The sequence below is a fragment of the Chrysemys picta genome, chromosome 8, assembly GCF_011386835.1.
Source record: "Chrysemys picta bellii isolate R12L10 chromosome 8, ASM1138683v2, whole genome shotgun sequence".
Classification (NCBI taxonomy): Eukaryota; Metazoa; Chordata; order Testudines; family Emydidae; genus Chrysemys; species Chrysemys picta.
In genome coordinates, this window is record NC_088798.1 from 105,987,612 (window position 1) to 106,007,032 (window position 19,421).

Genomic DNA, 19,421 nt, shown 5'->3' on the forward strand with positions numbered 1-19,421 from the left:
CCTCTTGCAGCACTGTAATACAGATATGAAATAATAAGAAAATCCAGCAGATGTTTAAAGTGCTAGCATGACACACTGTCAAACATCCCTGAGTCAAAACTCACTTTGACTTGTAGTCTGGGTCTCCATGATAGTGGGGGGTGGGTGAGACATTTACCTGGCTGGTCACTTGAAGCACGGCAAAACTTACACTGTCCTCTGATGAGAGACCAGAGAGAGATGCACCCACCTGCTAACTATCAGGGCATCAGGTCAGTCATTTCCAGTCTCACACCCTTCCTGAGCCCATCGGAATGGGAAGAGTCATGGTGGTGGCCAGGCTGAAATGAGTCTTGAAATCCTGAGCTTTCCATGCAAAACTTCATCAGATCTAGAGTCTGTCAGCTGGTCTGTTTCTTGTATCAATGAAACTAGGTTTTCTTCTTGTTCCAATGGGTGCTTGGAGGGTGTCACAGCGGTGGCACTGGGGTGAGTGGGTGCTGGGATTGTCATGATGGTTACAACTCAGCCTTCTAGAGAGAGGTCTGATTTTCATACCTTAAACAGCCCTTCCCTCGCAGGGCTGTGTTTGGCTTAGTATGGTGGGGATATGCTGGACTGCAGCTGCTTATATATAGGAAGGAGAATATTTTTGGTTAATGCCAACAAAAACAGCCTTTGGAAAGGGATGTAAAAGTCCCGATTTCAGGGATGAAACCAATCTCTAACTATTAGGGGGTCGGATGAGATTTATATAGGAGTGGGGCAGATTCTCCCACATCTGCCTGCTGCAGGGTTTCTTGCACCTTCCTCTGAAGCATTTGGGGCAGGGCACTGTCTGAGATGGGCTCCAGAGCTGGACGGTCTGATCCAGTCTGGTAATTCCTGTGACATGGAGTTTATTGGGGTGGGAGGGGGAGCAATGGTAAGCTCAGGAGTAAGGCTATCTGGGGATGACTCTTAATTCCCACCCTCAGTCCTCCTTGGAACACATGGCATACACAGCGGTGGCTCTCACCAGTCTAGAAGCAGATCGTGCGATTCCTGAGGACCGTGCAGGGGTTTGCCAGGGGACCCCGAAATGAAGCTGTCACATCAGCTCCTCCTCCTTTATTTAACATGGGGCAGCACGAAGCCTTGAGTCAGTGTAAATGTCACCGCCAAGGGGTCTTTAAGACATGGAGTGACAATGGAAGGCATTGCTAGTGCCAGGAGTTCTGACAGTGGGAAATGCTGTCACTCTCACTGCCTGGGGCTTGGAGATGTATTGAGAATAACTGGAATGTGCCATAAACAGGAGTGATATTAAATAAGTCTGACTGTATCTGGGACTGAGTTTTACAACCCACAACGTGTGCTGCTCTCTCTGCCTCGCTGAAATCTTGAGGCAGTTTTCCAGCAGCTCCCACGATCTCATTAAGTGCTCTCCTGAGGAGGCCATCGACGTGAGACAGCAACCTCCCATACTGCACAGCAGTACCAGTAACTGCTGAGATCAGAAACCAAGAGCTGTGCCTTACCTGACCCACACCCTGAGGGGTTAGCCAGGGTGAACTTCCAGGCCACACCATCTCCTGATCCAGCCTTCCCCACCCCCAGCCTTTGAAAGCAAAAGAACATAAGAACAGCCATTCTGGGTCCATCTAGCCCAGTATCCTGTCGTCCAACAGTGGCCAATGCCAGGTGTCCCAGAAGGAATAAACAAAACAGGGAATCATCAAGTGATCCATCCCCTGTCGCCCATTCCCAGCATCTGGCAAACAAATGCTAGGGACACCATCCCTGCCCATCCTGACTAATAGCCATTGATGGACCTATCCTCCATGAATTTATCTTGTTCTTTTTTGAACCCTGTTATAGTCTTGGTCTTCACAACGTCCTCTGGCAAAGAGTTCCACAGGTTGACTGTGCGTCATGTGAAGAAATACTTCCTTTTGTTTGTTTTAAACCTGATGCCTGTTCATTTCATTTGGGGACCCCTAGTTCATGTGTTATGAGAAGGAGCAAATAACACTTCTTTATTTACTTTCTCCAAGCTAGTCCTAATTTTATAGACCTCTATCATGTCTCCTCTTAGTCATCTCTTTTCCAAGCTGAAAAGTCCCAGTCTTATTAATCTCTCCCCATACTCCTAATCATTTTTGTTGCCCTTTTCTGTACCTTTCCCAATTCCATTATCTCTTTTTTGAGATGGGGTGGGGGACCAGATCTGCATGCATGGAAACAGTCAGGCATCTAGGCCTTCCCAGGTACAAAAGATACTAGGAACCCAAGGGCACCCTGACTGTTGAAAGCGTGAAGTAGGGCTGAGGTGCGTAGCAGACATTGAAAACAGGCCAGTTTGCAATAACTTAAAGCAATGTCCGTGGGCTGAACTCTGCCCTTGTGGCTTTGTGGCCTGGTCGGATGCGGTGTCCAGGAGAACCGGCCGGCTCCTTAGTGAGAAACCCCTCTCAGCAGTGCCCCTTTCTGCAGAAGTGGAGCCTACAACTCCTCCGCCTCCCCCTAGGCGTGGCAGAGGGCTTGCTGAGGTGTTGGGCTGGAAGGAGGCAGTGCCCCCCTGACATCCTTAAACAGGCAGCTAAGCTACCACAACAGGGCTGGGCAGCCTCGGCACCCCCACAAGGCGCCTTAGCCAGCGAGTTGTTTCACAGTCACCATCCCCAAGGAAGAGCCGGGGTGGGGAGCTCCTTGGCTAGGGCCCTGTCATTTGGGGAAGGGAAAGCACAGCCTCTGGAGCCCTCCACTCAAAAGCTACCTTGTTTGGGGGGGCCTCTAGCTGATCCCCCCCCCATGGTCCCTGAACTTCTCTGTCTCCCCGCAACACACACACCATTGCAGGCAGCTTCTGAGTAGCAACGAGCACATATTCCAGGCCAAGGCCTACATTAGCCTCGGTAGGGAGATGAAAGAGTCCCGATCCGTGGTTGTGCTGGGCATAGGAAGCTCATTTTCATGCCCTTCCCATTTCTTTCTGGGCCCGTGCCAGACTTGAATACAGAGCTGCTGTTGGCCACTGTGAGTGTGTAACCATGCCAACGGCGATTGTCCTAATGTGTGGCCAATAGCAGCACGGCCCCCATCGATGGACATAAAGGGTTATAAACTAGGCTTGGCACAGTGTGTTTGACACACATATGCACAGTGTAATGCAGTTCAGCATTACCCTGTATCATCTATGCCGTGTGTGCGCATTGTAACCGTATAGCGTTTGTGATGGCCAAAGGTACATTACAGGCGGTAGCCAGAGTGCAGGGTCTGAACTCTTCAATGCTCTTTGACAAGCTTTGCTGGACTTGCGGGTGGGGAGTACAGATTGTACCAGTTCGGGTGCCAATGCTCTCTACTGGATGGAATGACCCACCCTCATCTGTGGGGCTGTGTCACCCTCTACAGCCGCCGTAAGCCCCACTTTTCCTGTGGTAGGGATGCCCTTTGCCCGGTGCTAGGGAGCCAGCGATTCCCGAGTTCCAAATGTGCAATTTAGCTGGTGGCAGAGGGTGTCATCTTCTATCTCAGTGGTGTCCAACCTGCAGCCAGGGCACCACGTGTGGCCCTGAAGGCTCTAGCTCGCAGCCCGGGATGATGATTCTCTTTCAAGAACCTTTGATTTTTGAATTGAACATGTGCTCCCTGGGCTGCCCCCCCCCTGCAACTTGGGAAGGGAAGTGTTTGAACCAGGTCCATTGTTGTGGGAAGGCCATAGAAGGCACTGCCTGCACAACGGCCACCCGCCACTTCAGCCCTGGGAGCAATGTGAACCTGAGTGGTGCAGAGAGAGCAGAAGAGGGTGAAGAATCTGGAGAGAGAAAGTGTGTGTGTGTGTGAGAGAGAGAGAGAGAGAGAAATATCCTGGCAAGATTCTGGTGCCCTCCTTCAGAGAGCTGTAATGGTATTTCTCCTCCCGTGGCTTGGCGGGTGGTGAGTAGGATGCAAGGCTGACACTTCTATCACTCAGCGCTCCTCTGGCAGAAGCTTGAGCAGCAAGCAGCTGTCGCTCCGTGCCCTCTGGAGCCTGGGTGATTTATTGGGACCGTCTTTTAAAATGTGTTTTTTTATGATTACTCTTCAAAACAACGGTTCATATCCTAGCATGAGCAGTGTCTGCAAGGGAGCGGCGGGAGAGCAGCAAACTCGTTCTCCCTCGCAGTGTCATCTAAGATGAGTTCAGAGCTGGAGAAGTCGTGTGGAGTTAAAGGGCAGGGCATCCCCCCACCTCCTGGCTCTCTAACTGAATGCAGTGCAGGATGGCTATACCAGCTTATGTGCCCAGACAGAGGGCTGAATAGTCCAGAGCAACAGAGGCTTGCCTCAGAAATTGGGCTTCTTTGCCTAGCTCCCCTAACCATCTTCTTCTCCCTCTTCCAGTCTGCTCGCAGTTCTCCAAGGGCGTCTACGCCATCTTTGGGTTTTACGACAGGAAGACGGTCAACATGCTCACATCCTTCTGCGGGGCGCTCCACGTCTGCTTCATAACGCCCAGCTTCCCCGTCGACACCTCCAACCAGTTCGTCCTCCAGCTGCGCCCAGAGCTTCAGGACGCCCTCATCAACATCATCGAGTACTACAACTGGCAGAAGTTTGTGTACATTTACGATGCTGACCGGGGTGAGTGGCGAGGGCAGAGTAGGCGGAGCATGTCTGTTTGTCACCCCTGCCTAACCCGATGCCTGTGGGAACCCCCCATTTGTGCACACGTGCAGTTGCCACTTAGGGCATAATGGGCACCTGCATGTCAAATGCCCGTTTGCACACACAAGCATGGAATTTGCGTGCACAGCTGGGATAGTTTGGAAAACTCTCTGAGCTCCCTGCGTTAAGTGAACACCGGTCAATTACCAAAGAGAGTCAGTGAGCTTCTAGGAACCAATTATAGAGATACTAAATTTGCTGTTAATAATCCTTTTTTCCAAAACATGAACAGACGGTATCATTGCTCTGCTGGTAAATAAATGCATAGAAGGAAGTGGGATCTGTAGGTTAAAACAAGGCAACTTGGTTCTCTACTCAGATCGGTCATAAACTCCATGTCTGATGTTGGGCAAGTGCCTTACCCTCTCTGTCTCTGTTTCCCCATCTCTCAAGTGGCTACGAAACTACAGGAGTTTTGTGAGCCTTAGACTTGGTGGGGTCTTATGCAGGAGCACGTACACAAGGGCTTTTCACAGGAAGAGTGGGGACTCTGGGCTGGGCATGCTGCAAGAGACAAAGGATAGAGGCAGGGCCATGCCTGCCCATGCCAGTGCGGGATGGGGCTGGAGGATGTGCGTTGAGCTCCCAGAGGAGTGAGCAGCAGGTACACACCTCTGTCCTTCACACTGGTGTTAACTACACACATTTCCAATGTGGGGCTCTGCATATAACACACAAGTGAGCCCTTAAATGATTGATGTTTGTAAAGCATTCCACGCTCCCGCAGTGCAAGAGTGCAATGTATTTATTTGGTGCTGTTACCCTTAATACGCTGGATAAGCACATCTCATTTAGAGGGTGACCATATCTCTGACTTACTGCCTATGTTCATCTGTAAATGAGATTATTATGTCTGTTACATATAACCTAGGAGGTTGTGCAAACAAACACACAAGAATTAAAACCTGACTCCCTCCTTGTTCCCCTCTTTCTCCAGGCTTGTCAGTCCTACAGAAAGTGCTGGACACAGCTGCCGAGAAGAACTGGCAGGTGACAGCTGTCAACATCCTGACAACAACAGAAGAGGGCTACAGGATGCTCTTCCAGGAGCTGGAGAAGAAAAAGGAACGGCTGGTGGTGGTGGACTGCGAGACGGAGCGGCTGAACGCCATCCTGGGCAAGGTTGTGCTGGCAACAGGCTCTCCGGGAGGGGACTTGCATGTGTTAAGGGCCTTGTTGTTTCTCCTGGATAAGTTCTCTTCCTTGTTCCCTTTATCCATGCTGCTCTACAGAAGAGCACTTATGAAGAGAGTGTGAATCACAGCAGGATAGGTCCACTAAAACCCAGAACCATCTCGTCTTTATTATACAGAAGAAATTGTCAGGGGTGAAAGTAACTTAAAGGACTTACCGGTACGCCTGAGTCCTGTGCGGGGTGTGTGGCCTCAACCAGAAGAGGCGGGGCCTTGACCGGAAGAGACGGGGCCTTTCATGATTTAAAGGCCCTGGGGCTCCAGCTGTTGCTGGGAGCCCCAGGGGCTTTAAATCACATAGCCTTTAAATCAGGCAGCTGGGAGCCCCGGGGCTCCGGGGCGAATTAAAGGGCCCAGGGCTCCTGCCGCTGCGGGGAGCACTGGGCCCTTTCAATCACTGCCCGAGCCCGGCTGCCGGAGCTCAGGCGGGGATCTAAAGGACCCAGGGCTCTCTGCAGTGGCAGGAGCTCTGGGCCCTTTAAATCACCACCGCGGAAGCCGGTCCTGTCCGGCACGGCGTACTGGCTCTTGCCGGTATGCCGGACCGGACCGGACCGGCTTACTTTCACCTCTGGAAATTGTAGAGCTGGAGGAAACCTAGGATTTCTCTGGAGCTGCTGGAGTCAGCCGTGCTGCTCCACAATATTTTTCCTGTTGTTAATTGTCTGAGTCCTTTGCAGAGCCCAACACACCAACTGGCTCATCCCCAGCAAGGTGGTTCTGTGTAGCCCTCTGACTCTTAAGGTTTCGGTGCACAGACATTATCAATGTTTTAGTCTCTTCAGTCTTCATTTTATTCCTCTGGATTCAGAAATGGGAATAGGATGGATCTGTGCATCAGAGCTGGGAACCCCCTGACCCATCTCTTCTTTCGCTGCCCTGCCTCCAGTCCTCACACCCACCTCCAGAATGACGCACAAGGACTTCTCTTGCATCTATCTGTTCAGTTTCCTCAAATCCAGCCCCAACTCCTACCCCCCCCCGAGCTACCGCTAGGGCCTTCCACACCTCTGCATGGTGCATACGAAACATTTGACAATGCCTAGACAGCTGGTGTGTTGTCCACTGCTTACCATGCTTGTTGTAATTGTCTCTCCATTATCTTGTGCTTCCCCCTCTGATTGTTGTAGCCACCTGTCATTTTCTCTTGTCTCTGGAGCAAGGGTTGTCTTTCATTTGCTGGATGTTCAGTGAAGCACAATGGGGCCCCAATCCTTGACTGAGGCTGCTAGGTGCTACAACATCATAAATAATAATAGAGAGAGTAGGATTTGCCCCTACACGAGGTTAGTGCTCATGAGCGGGGCCAGATTAACTGTTCTGGGGAGTAAAGTCCTTTCTTTAGCCACAGAACAGGCATAGCACCTCTTGACATGTCCTAGACAATGAAAATCTGGCTAATGCCATATAAGACCCAACCTTCCCTGAGCATCTGACACACACTTAAACAGTCCAGTAGCATCTTTCCTTCCTTGCCGAGTTGACTTCTTACAGTATTTATCTGCTTTTCAGCAATAATGAGGGCTTGTCTGGGCATTTCTTACAGTGTGTTCAGAAAAACCTCTTCGCTTTCTCTTTCAATGCTGGTTTATTTAAGAGTTTCTCTACTTAAACGTAGTCTTCATGTTACACAGAAAAAATCTTCCTTGATTTTAAACCACGTCAGATATAGAAGCAAGAAGGGGATTTTTTTATACTTAGGGCTGAGCAAACTATTTACAACAAAATTTAAAAGCCTGTGCATTTTACATATTAATTTCAATTTTGTAAAATGGACCCACCTTTGAAAACAAACCACCCAAAATGTAATGTGTGTTTACTTTAAAATGGCCCTACTTTATAGTGAGAAACCTCAAGATTTTTTTAAAGTTTGAATTCATAAATTCAGTTTCATTTGGGTAAAGAAAAGTTTTCACATTGAAACTGAAAATTGTAATTTTCATTTGTTTTTATGCTTTGCCCTCAATTCCATGAAATGCCCCCAAAATGTGAACTTTGGTAGGTACAAAAGAAAACTGCAGAACTTTTCACTGACGAATTTCTGTCCCCCACCTCCAATGTCTTGCCTTCCGCTTCTCTTTTCTTAACCCAAGCTCCCTTGTCACTTAAATGATGTTGTTTGCCACTAAAATGGCCACCAGTGGCAGGAGGTTCAGAAGTGCCCCTTGTCATAAAAAATGTGAATTTCCAAATAGAAATGGCAGTTTGTACTTGGTGAGACGTGGCTTTAGGGCCAGTGCTCAACACCAGCCTGGTGAGCTCTTTTGGAAATCTGTTTACTTAGTTTGGTGGCTAACTGGGAACTGAGCTTTGGGAAATATGACCCAATTGGACAGAGCACCCTCACCGCATAGGGTCTTTGTGCTCATGAAAATAGGACAGGACTGGTCAAGTAGGGTGGGCGGTATGCAGGCTTTCGTCACTCAATTCCCTCTTTACCAGCAGCGTCCCTGGCTATTCTAATCCTGAGCCCGTAGAGAGCTCTGCGAAGGCACTTCAAACAAGACCTGAAATACCCCGCCTCTTCCAGCCTCAGCAGGGCCTGCTAGCTCCTGGGTGTTCCATGACATGCAAATGTACAGGGGAGACTTCAACTCCTGAGGTCAGCAGCTAGTCTATTCGCTCGCTGCGCCAGCAAGTCCTATTTACAGATGTCTGCACTTTCTGTCTCGCTCTCACTCTCTTTGTGTGTGTGAGGTGTTCAGACATCCGTCTCAGCCTCTCCCTGGTATTTCAGCACATTCCCCCGCATACACACACCATCCTGTTACTCTTGTTTGGTGGCTGTGAATTTTTGGTCCCTCTTGAATAGAGAGCAGAGGACGGCCCTCAAACATCAGTCTCACTCACACACTCATGCTCTCTTTCTCCTTTCAAGTCCCTGTGGCTGAGTTCTTAAGAACTCAGTTCTAAAAGAAATCTTCACTCAAGGGTTAAAGGCATGTGAGAAACCAACCTGATTTTTCTCTCATCCATGTCTGGTGCGGGGCATGATTTATCTATGCTGAGGTAACCATCTTTTATGAGCCAGCCCTGCTGGCTGGTGGCAGGATATCCACTGGGCCATCCTGTGTTGTCTTAATGGGATAAATAAGTGTTTGCATTCCATCAAAGCACTATGTCATTTCTTCCCTGACGCTCATTAGAATGAGTAACTGGAAACTTCTCCTCTCCGCTGTATCACTCTCAGAGAGAATTTCTCTCTAATAGACGTCAAACTCTGCCCATTAAGAAGTGGGTAATGGAACCTGGATGGCCCAAGCAAGCCATCAGCATGCAGCCCGACGCTGCCTCTTTCCATGTTCAGACTAAGTGATAAATGCTATTATAACCTCAGCTTGCCACCCCAGTCTAAAAGCATTAGAACTCAGCAAGCACTTTAAAATAAATTAAGATAGCAAATAACTGTGTAAAACACAGGAGGCAAGGCGCATAATTTGTGTGTATGAGTCGGTAGGTTCCCAGCTCAGTGAAAGCTGGTCTGTATCCCTCTCCAATTCATTGACTCTGACACCTAATAACATAACATAGGGGCAGTTTTGGGGCAAGGAACCAGCGCCCTCTATTCTCCTATTTAATAGCCGGGGGACACTGGGGCATGAGATCACAGCTCCTGGTCCCACCGTATGCCCCGTGCTTAATTTGTAATGAAAAAGGCGTTGGGACTCAAGCAATTAGGTGCTGGGGCTCAAGCAATTATAACCAATGCAGCAAGCCAAAGGTAACGGGGCTATGAACTGCCGAGTCTAGCAGTGCCGCGTCTCAGCCCTGGCAATCCCTTGCACATATTAAACACTGCTTATACCTCTGATCGTTTCTAGGTACATCTGTGGAAGAGGGGAACTTCCTGTACAAGTGTATCTCAATTGACTAAGTAGAAGGGGGCACAGAGTTCTGGTTTTGTTCCCCAAATCTAGCCCCTGAATCACACATCCTATGACTCTGAGCGTGCATGTGCATAGAAGAAATCTGCTTCCTCTGAGCGATTACTCTGACCTAGAGCAGTTCAGACTCATCTGCTTCAGTCATATTTAATGATCTCCCACCGGAGAACTGTGCCGTGTGAGAGGTGGTGGAGGCTAACTTATTTGTATCAAAAAGTGTTAACAAATGTATTCTCCAGCGGTGTTAATTGAGGCAGGGATATTAGCATAGGGAGTCAGGCAAGTTTTAATGTTATACAAGAGCACTTCTGCTATGAAAGGCTAAGGCAGATGAATCAGTTGCACAGGAACAAGTGTTCAATAATTACCAATAGGTTTGGTAACAATTATAACAGCAGGGATCTTTATCTGGTTTTGTTTCACGTTCTTGCATATGACACCTGAGCGTTGATAGTTCTGCTGGTAATTTAGAATCAGTTCACAGCACCATGGAAGTGAGGTGGTGTTTTGCCTGCTAAAATGCCTGGTCCAAACAGCACATGGTTCCCCTCAGTAACTGGCAACTCTTGGGGTGAGGGGTTTGTTTTTTTTACTAACTGGGCTTTTTCTGTATATGGTTTGGATTATAGAGTGATGTGATCTCTGGCTTTAGAAACATGGTAAGAACTGAATTCCACTAATGGGAATCCACAGACCAAGCAAAAATGATGAGAAATAAAGTAGCTAAAAATCAGCCATTAAGCAGGGCACATTTGCTAGCAATGAAGGCAACAGAAACATTTCTGCTGACAAGGAAACTCTAAAACATTATGGGGCTTTAAACAATGATATTGATTAAGAAGTATCGAAACAGACTGAGCCCAGACATCCCAAGAATCAGGGGAGAGAGACTGTCAGGAGCTCTAGGTATCTTATATAGCAGCACCATGTATATATCATCTCAACACACACACTAAAGGAATTTTCCATTGACTGACTGCTTGACTCAGGGCAGCTTTGCACTGGGCATGTGGCCTGCAACAGCCCCAGTGTACTAGAGGATCAGACCTACAGTACTTAAGTCTGAGTTGCACTAAATTTGGCACGGTCTGAATCAGGCAAGATATGGGTGGTTTGAGGTGTACAGTATTTTGGAAGTAACTTTTGGTGTTTTTCTGGCATTCACAGAACAATAGGTTCCCTATGGGGACCCCTCTATTCCTATAGATCAGGGGTAGGCAACCTATGGCACATGAGCCAAAGGCGGCACACGAGCTGATTTTCAGTGGCACTCACACTGCCTGGGTCCTGGCCACCGGTCCGGGGGGCTCTGCATTTTAATTGAATTTTAAATGAAGCTTCTTAAACATTTTAAAAACCTTATTTACTTTACATACAACAATAGTTTAGTTCTATATTATAGACTTATAGAAAGAGACCTTCTAAAAACGTTCAAATGTATGACTGGCACGCGAAACCTTAAATGAGAGTGAATAAATGAAGACTCGGCACACCACTTCTGAAAGGTTGCCAACCCCTGCTATAGATGATGGTAACCAACTATGTCTCACCTCCTGAATCCACATGATATTTCTAGACTCAGATACTCCGCTCTCCCTGCTTGTGGGATATGGTGGCTGAACTTGTTTTGCCTCGTTTCATACTTGCAGATGCTGATCTCACAGCACTTTAATACCACTTAGAAAGGCTTTGCTCTTCTTCTACCTTTTACTGTGACTGTTCTCACACAAACTGTCTCATTTAAAGCATAACTGGGAAGGGAATTATGGGGCAGGCGGTAACCAGCTAAGCCACGCTCTCTTTATTTGTTAGCATAAACTATGTTCTAAATGAAACATTTTTGACATTACAGATCATCAAGCTTGAAAAAAATGGGATAGGATACCACTACATTCTAGCAAATTTGGTGAGTTGAATGCTGTTTCTTTCTTATTGCCTCTTTCGTGGGTTTTCTGCTTGGTGTTTTCTTGTAGTTTGTGAATATTGTGCCTATGAAAAGATCCAGCTTTAATAGTCATAGAGACCGAAGACCTTTATTTCTCCACCGTACGGGTACCAAAAATACGAGCGTTCCTCCCACGGCGTGTCAGCCATGATGTGGTGAGACTATCTCCAGGGGTGAGAAGATTGTTTTGACTCCAGACTCATTCATTCTTTGGCCTCTCTGCCAAGCTGCCACAAGGGTGTTAATTAATGCCAATTCTGTGGTAGTATTTTTGGTGTCCTGGGTAGCTGGTTTCTGGATTCAGATCTCCCAACTTGTTTCATCTAGTCCTAGGAGCGGCTGTCAGCTGGGGGAAATGACTTTCATTCTCTGCCAACCTGAACTGCATTTGAATTTGTGTCCCAGAAGTGAAGTGTTCTGGATCCCATTAGCAATCCCAGGAGCCTTCTGAGCCCCTGTTGTTAATGGCAACATGCTGAGATCCCTTTATTCTTCCAATAACCTATAGCTGTGAAACGGTCTCAAAAACCCTCCTGTGGAAGGCCTGTCAGGTGTTCAAAAAGAGGACCTGGGGCTGGTTTCTCCCCTCTTGGGGTGGAGAACAGAGACAGGGGGATACAGTGGATGGTGGGGAAGTTACAGCAGCTGTGCCGTGAGTTGCCTGCTCCCTGAGAGTTTGCCAAAGCCCTTCTTTGCACACATCCTATAATCGGGGCTCTGTGGTCGTGAGAGGAGGCGACGTGGCAGGAGGGGAGCTGCCACTGTCCCCATGTCCACAGGGAAACTAGAGTAGTGCCACACCAGAACTAATGTTGTTAGAAGAGAGTTAACTCTGCTTTGCTTCTTGTACCCCCGAGAGCGGGGAGGGTGACCCTGGAGGAAAAGACCATCCCTGAAGGTAGCCTTTGGATCTGTGAGGTAGTCCTATGCTTTCCCAAGACCCCCGACACCTCCAAATTGCAGGCCACATCCCATCCCCTCTGAAGGGAGCAGGGGGTTCCTGGGTCAGCCAGGCGAGCTTGTGCCGTGTTTATAGCAGTTTTTGCTCTCCTGCAACTCCTTCTGTGAAAAGGTACCATCAGGCCTCCGATAATTAAACTTTAAACTACCAATTAAATGCCTTTTTTCGGTCCCAGAATAACACTATAATTTACAAGACAAAAATGGACACATAATTACCCCATTCTGACCCGGTACTGACCCTGCACTCAGTGGAGACAATATAATTAGAGTTAAAATGCTAATGTTCCACTGGAGGAAGGATGCAAGTTTTAGAGAGGCAACTAACTGCAGCTTTTCTTCAGCATTTGATTTTTTTATTATTATTTTAAGTTGGTTAGGTCCCAATCCTGCTTACATTTACTAAAGAGCTTACCTGGAATAACATTATTCAGGCTGCTTATGGACTTAAAGTGTGTGTTGCCAAATGGGGATGGTGAATAAAACAACACCTAGCTCTTACCTAGCACTTTGCATCAGTAGATATCCAAGGGCTTTACAAGTGAGGTCAGTAGCACTATACCCATTTTACAGGTGGGGAAACTGAGGCACTGAGCTGCGACACAACTTGTCCAAGACCACCCAATAGTCCAGTGGCAGAACAGGGAATAGAACCATGTTGGCACTTCCCTTCCTCACAGGGGTGAGGCTAAATGCATTAAAGGCGGAGGCACTTGGGTGCAGTAAAGGGGGTTGTGGTAAGGCAGGGATTCTTGCCAGCTGTCAAATGACTCACAGCCAGACCCACAGTCTCTCTAAGGCAGTTTTATTGTCTAACTTCACAAATAAACAAACCAGGTCCTCAGCTCACCCTTCACATCTCAGGCTTTCCCCAGGAACTCTGACAATCCTGCTCCCGCATCTCCCTGGCTCACCCTCCCTCAGACAGTGCCATCTCACATCCAGTCCTGTTCTCTTCCAGCTATCTTCTCACTAAGACGCCCTGTGACCCCTTTACAACCCAGGTGTAGCCCTGTCTCGTTAATTGGCCCAGCTGGGAGCACCTGCTCTGGCACAGGGCACTGGACCTGCTGCAGTTACAAGGACCAGGACCAGCCACCTGTCACAGGGATCATATAAGTACCTAAGACAGAAAAAACTTCCAGCTCCCTCTCACTGTTGAGCTCTGTCTCTGTCACACACTTTCGAGGCAGAAGGCAGAATCTTCTACTATAGGTAGTTTGTTTTCTTAATCTGTGCATAAGGGCAGAGGGATTGGAGCTGGCTACGAGCAGGCTTCCTACTCAGCCAGCACGGACCATAAATAATTTATGCTGAGAAAAAGGCTTCCCAGGCTTTATTTTCCAGCCAGTCTGCAGATGGAGCATGTCCGCCGTGGCTATACGTGTCGTGCATAGTGTGCGCTCCTGTATCCTAGAGCATGGCTCCGATGCTGAAAGGTGATAACAAACAGCTTTGCTATCCAGCTACGTTCTTTTAGGGTAATGGTCCCCAACCTGTGGGGCATCAGACAAGTGATGAACAGGAAAAAAGAGCTCACTTCGATGAATCAATAGTCGTTTGCCCTGTCAGTAAAGCTGCACCAAAAATACTGAGTTTAATTTTACAAGCATGGGTGCAGGAAAATTGGTATTTTCATTGCAGAAATAGCCATTTTTCGGCGGGGGGAGGGAGAAGCTGTTTTCCACTTGAGAAAATTGCCTCTTTGTGTTCACAAATAAAATGAAACTGTTCTGCAGCTGAGCAAACCCGCGAAAATGTGATCCTCACCTCGTGGAGCTCTGCTGACCGGCTTACAGCAGCCGAGGAGCTGCTCCCATGTTGAGTCAGGTTTGCCGGTACAAAGTATTTTGTGTTTTCTTCTTTTTAGAGATCAAGAAGGCTTGGCCAGTAGAGGAACTGTTTGCTTTTGTGGGCCTTATTTTTTAAGTTCTGGTCTTTGTCTTTAAAAGCATCAGCCTATCAGGTCAGAGAGAGGAGCACAACCATTAGTATCAGAGAAGTAAGCTTAGAAACCCCTGGGATTCATTTCTTTTGACATTTTGCGTAACCTTGGATTCATGTTTCTCCATCTCTTATGCAAGAGATTTAACTTGGCCACTATCAGTAGTGGCAGATCATCAGGTCTCTGCCAGGCAGAGCCTCAGAGGAGAATTTTTTCTAAAAATAAGTGACACTCATGTGACCTGTCTAAAAGGTAAAACGTTAAGGACAGCTGCCACCTAAAGTGTTCTTTCTTTTGTGAGCATCAGCCCAGATTCTTTCGTTAGAAAATGCCCTGGCTTGGAAATGGTTGGGTGAGTGTGTGGGACAGAGTATCCCAGGGTGGCAGTGAAGGCAAAAAACAAGTCACTTTCTCTAGCTTGGCAGACGTAAGAATTTTTCCCACGTTGTTGCATCAGCACATGTCAGTGTGGCACTAGAGAACACTGTTTTCAATATACAGGCTGAGATCCGCTCTCCAGAAGGCTGTATGATACGCAGTATTTCCCATATGGCTATATGTGTGGCTGTGGTAGTGTGACGATGTCCATGTGATAAGGTTCAGGCGCTCAGCCCCTATGGTGATAAGTGTGGTATAAGAACCTATATAGAATATGCTAAACTGCGTTTATCATACACCTTTGACTGCCCCATTAATCCATCTCACATGAAGCTAAAATTCTAACATTCTAAACCTCTGAGCAGCTTCAGCAAGATTCCTTTTTAATTTAACCCTTCCTTCTCCCAAAATTGTTACTGGTCGGGGGTGCAGGATCCCCTCTATTCAGACCACACCAGTAACTGGTTTAAAGTCCAATGTCCTGGCAGATTTCCAGTGGGGTATTTACAGCACTGGCTTCTGATCCTGATAAAGTTTCCAAGGCTACATGCCTTGTGAACACTATGTTATTATGTTGGAAAGAGGTATTTGGGGCTATCTTTAAGTTTCTAAAATTGTCAGTTAGATGTTTCCTCTCCCCGAGAGATCTGTACAGCTGAATTTATGAGTCAGCTTTGCTATACAGAAGAAAGAGACAATATATTTATCAATGAGGTGCCTAAAGACTCTGTACATTCTAATATAGCTTTTATGTTATTGGGTATATACCATGTAATACATGCTGCTGGGATGTACTATGGAGGTTTTATCCACACTCATTTAAGAGGGGGAGATAGTTCAGTGGTTTGAGCATTGGCCTGCTAAATCCAGTGTTGTGAGTTCAATCTTTGAGGGGGCCACTTAGGGATCTTGGGCAAAAATCAGTACTTGGTCCTGCTAGTGAAGGCAGGGGGCTGGACTTGATGACCTTTCAAGGTCCCTTCCAGTTCTGTGAGATAGGTATATCTCCATATATATTTTTTAAGATACTCTGCATAATACCCTCGTGAGGAGCAAGTTTACCACATCATACTAGGAGAAACACGTGCCAATAAAAGCTTTATGGCCCACGTCACCATCATGTGTGATTCAAATTGTCATTAATATGACTGCATATATTAATTGTTTCTAATGTGTTCGTTTTTGCAGTGTGGTTCTCCTCAGTTTTGTTGTGCTTTGAGGGTGGAATAGATCCAGGGTCAGGACTGTAACAAAATCTACATTCTTTGCAGTGAGAAGAGTAAAGGACTCATTTGACATCTCTGGTCAGCAATTTTCTTTTGCACTCAGACTCCAGTTTCTTCCAGAAACAAAATTCCCCTCTTCCTCTGTTGCTAGACCCTGGCTTCCTTGCAGCCAGCACAGCTCAGGATGGGATTGGTGAAAATATGTGTGGCAGGCTAGTCTGCTTCTACAACATAGAGCCCCCTAAAGGTTGCTCTACATTATGCCACCATTCCACCATTCAGGGATCACCGAAGTGTAGGAACCCCCCAGCCATGCCCCCGTCTCTCTTCGGTGTAGGAAGCTGGCAGGGAGGTGTCATAGGAGCCATTACAGTTCCTGCATACTGCTCAAAGATTCCCTTTTTGAGATAATCCTCAGGGGGATAGATCCCAACCACGTTAAAGCTGCTTTGCAACAGATTGAGGACACTGGAGGATTGGTGTTTCTATTTGATGGTGCCTCTGCTTCCTTCCCTCGCTTTCTTTCAGTCCATCTCTTTCTCCCTCTGTCTCTCCTTTGTTACAGTGAGGACAGGTATAGTTTGCTGTCGTAATCAGAGCTGACACATTAATGATTGTGTGGAAGAGAAGAAGGCAGCTTCTGTTGGAAGACATCTTGGAAAGGGACTTGGACAGATGGCCTCCTTTAGAAATAGCCCCTTCATTAATACACAGTGATGGGAATGGGGAGCGATGCTTTTCCCAAGAAGTCAAGCCCAAAGATAATAGGAGACACCAGGCAGATCTCGTTTTAAAACACCCTGCATCTTGTTCCCTTCAGAGTGAATCCCCAGCACATTGCAATGACAGATGCTACTTTAAATTCAGCCGGACCTGTCTGATCTACCATAATTTGGAAACAATTGTTTTGCTTTGTCAAGTTTCACATAAGCAAAAAGCATGCTACCGAGAGGCAAGAAGGTCTTGTGGCTAAAGCACTCGACTGCATCTCAGGAGATCTGGGTTCAGCCTGGCTCTATAGGGCCTTGGGGAAGTCACTTAGGGTATGTCTGCACCACATGCGAAGCCCAAGCGTTGACTTAGGTTTGAGCCTGAGCCCTCTTCCTTTCCCCCACAAATCAGTCTACTTGGGTCAGCAAGCTCTCAGGACGCGGGTCCTAGGCTCCTGCGTCGGAAGGTGGGTCAGAACCCAAGTCTTGCTGTGACTCGGCTCCAATCCTGTCATTTGGCAGTGTGAATGAAGGTCAAATAGCAGACCCAAGTCAGAAATTCCACATAGTGAAGTATGGGCACATTCACATGGCTCTGAAACCAGGTCTAGCAAGGGTCAACCCAGGTGCACAAGGTAGTGTGGACGCTCAAGCATGGATTTGGAAACACCGAGTCCACACTACAGGGATGACTGGGTGAAATTAAATGGCCCATGCTATACAGGAGGTCAGAATAGATGATCGAATGGTCCTTTCTGGCCTAAAATTCTCTGAAACTGTCCACACCCCGAGACCTACCCTAGAAATTATGTTGGGAAGGAAGTTAAATAAATTTTAAAGACAATGTTTTTTCTTTTCTTTTCTTTCTTTTTTTTTCAAGCTTTCAATCTTACCTCTGATTCTGCAGAGGATTCCTGCTCTGCAGGGTGAATTCCATTAACTCACAATTAGTATGTGTGTGTATATAGATAGATAGATATAGATATAGATAAACAATACTCCCTTTAGGCAGAAGAGGAGGAAACGAAAAGGGGACAGGACAGTATTCTCAGCCACCACCATCTAGCCAGTTTCCAAAGCCATTTCATGCCCTGCCCACTTTCTGCCTGTTTTTGGAGACGCTTCTAAGATCCCAGTAGTGTCTTCCTGCTGGTGCCTTGCTCCAGCCTTGGACTTTTCTTCATGCTTTTATGGTCTTCCTGAAGAGAAGCTGGTGATACCCAGCTACGAGCTGCTTTCAGTCAAGGGTTTCCTTTGATGGATTTTTTTCCCCTGAGCACATCCCAGAAGCCAAATGACAGTGTAATTTGGCTACAGCCATGGCACTCTTTCTGAACCCTGGGAGCTCTGTGTGTCAGAAACCACTTGGTCTGACATGCATTAAGATGTCAGACAGTATTCCGCTGCATTCCCTATTCATTTGTCACAGCCCTGGGTTTCTGAAACCCCGACGTTGGGGACGACACAGGGGATTGAATTGTACTAACTTACCGTTCGGAGGAATTTGTGTCTCATAAAATAATATTTTTTACCTAGACCACTGCACTTAGGAGCAAAATAAAACGTTTTTAAAGCATCTGTACAGAATGTGTACCTCTAAATCCAAATGAACCAGCAGGTGGATACTAAATTTGTTGAGACAAAGCTGGAAGAGAAGGGGTCTTTAAAGCTCCCGCTAAAACATTTGCGACTCTCCTTAGTCCGACATAGCCTCTCATCTCTTGTTCGTGCAATCGGCCTGTTCCTTTAATTGTTTCCGTGTAAGGGCCTGATCCAAAGCCCATTGAAGCCGATGAGAGTCTTTACATTGGCTCTGCATCAGGCTGTCAGAGAGCACCATTTTTTATCGCATATAGTCCAGGTTTTGGTGAGCAGAGGGGGGGCTGGGTTTTGGCTTTGTATGTCACAGCTGCATGAGAAGTGTCGAGAGATGGGGAGGAGAATCCTGGATGCTGAGTCTGGAGGGGAGGGGAATATTGGGGAATAGTGCTGTACAGCAGCTCCTACTCCTCCATTTCAGGGGTGCAGCAAGTTCTGTCATTAGCACCGCCCCGCTCTACCCAGCCATGCTCCTTGCAGAAGGGCTAGTGGTGTGGGTGGTGCTTTTACTCCTGTTGCGTCTGGAGCTTGCCCCCAGGAAGCACAAGCACTGCAGTTCTGCCCGTCAGCTCCACGTTAGCACCAGGAGAGCATGGGGGGGGCCAGAATCTGGTCCATCATGTATTCGGTCTTAACGGGAATATTGTCAAAGTTAGAAGGCCCCAGATTTGACCTATTTTGCCCCTCCCCCCGCCCCCTTATATCTGCCTGCAAAGTCCGTCTGGTTCTTTATTTGCTTTTATTTCACAGACAATGAGTCAATGGCTTTCTTTAAAAAATCAAATCAACGTTGGCAGTGCAGCCCTACAACAACTGTGTGTGTGTGTTTGTATGGGCGAACACACATATACTTGTGTGAGGGACGTGGACGGGGAAAAAATAAAGAAATAGGTTGCAGTTAAAATCTTTC

At 47.3% G+C, this 19,421-nt stretch overlaps 1 protein-coding gene across 24 annotated transcripts in view; it reads left to right on the top strand.

Moving 5' to 3' along the window:
• The window catches only part of GRIA1 (glutamate ionotropic receptor AMPA type subunit 1), a 168,156-nt gene that overhangs the window by 84,476 nt on the left and 64,259 nt on the right, over nucleotides 1–19,421 (top strand). For all 24 annotated transcript variants that reach the window (XR_010589935.1, XR_010589934.1, XR_010589939.1 and 21 more), the window contains 3 exons: nucleotides 4,348–4,587; nucleotides 5,609–5,793; nucleotides 11,601–11,654. Coding sequence is in view for 15 of the 24 variants with exons in the window: in XM_024106816.3 (XP_023962584.1) it covers nucleotides 4,348–4,587; nucleotides 5,609–5,793; nucleotides 11,601–11,654 (479 nt within the window). In the remaining 9 variants the exon portion in view is untranslated. The remainder of the gene's footprint in view (nucleotides 1–4,347; nucleotides 4,588–5,608; nucleotides 5,794–11,600; nucleotides 11,655–19,421) is intronic.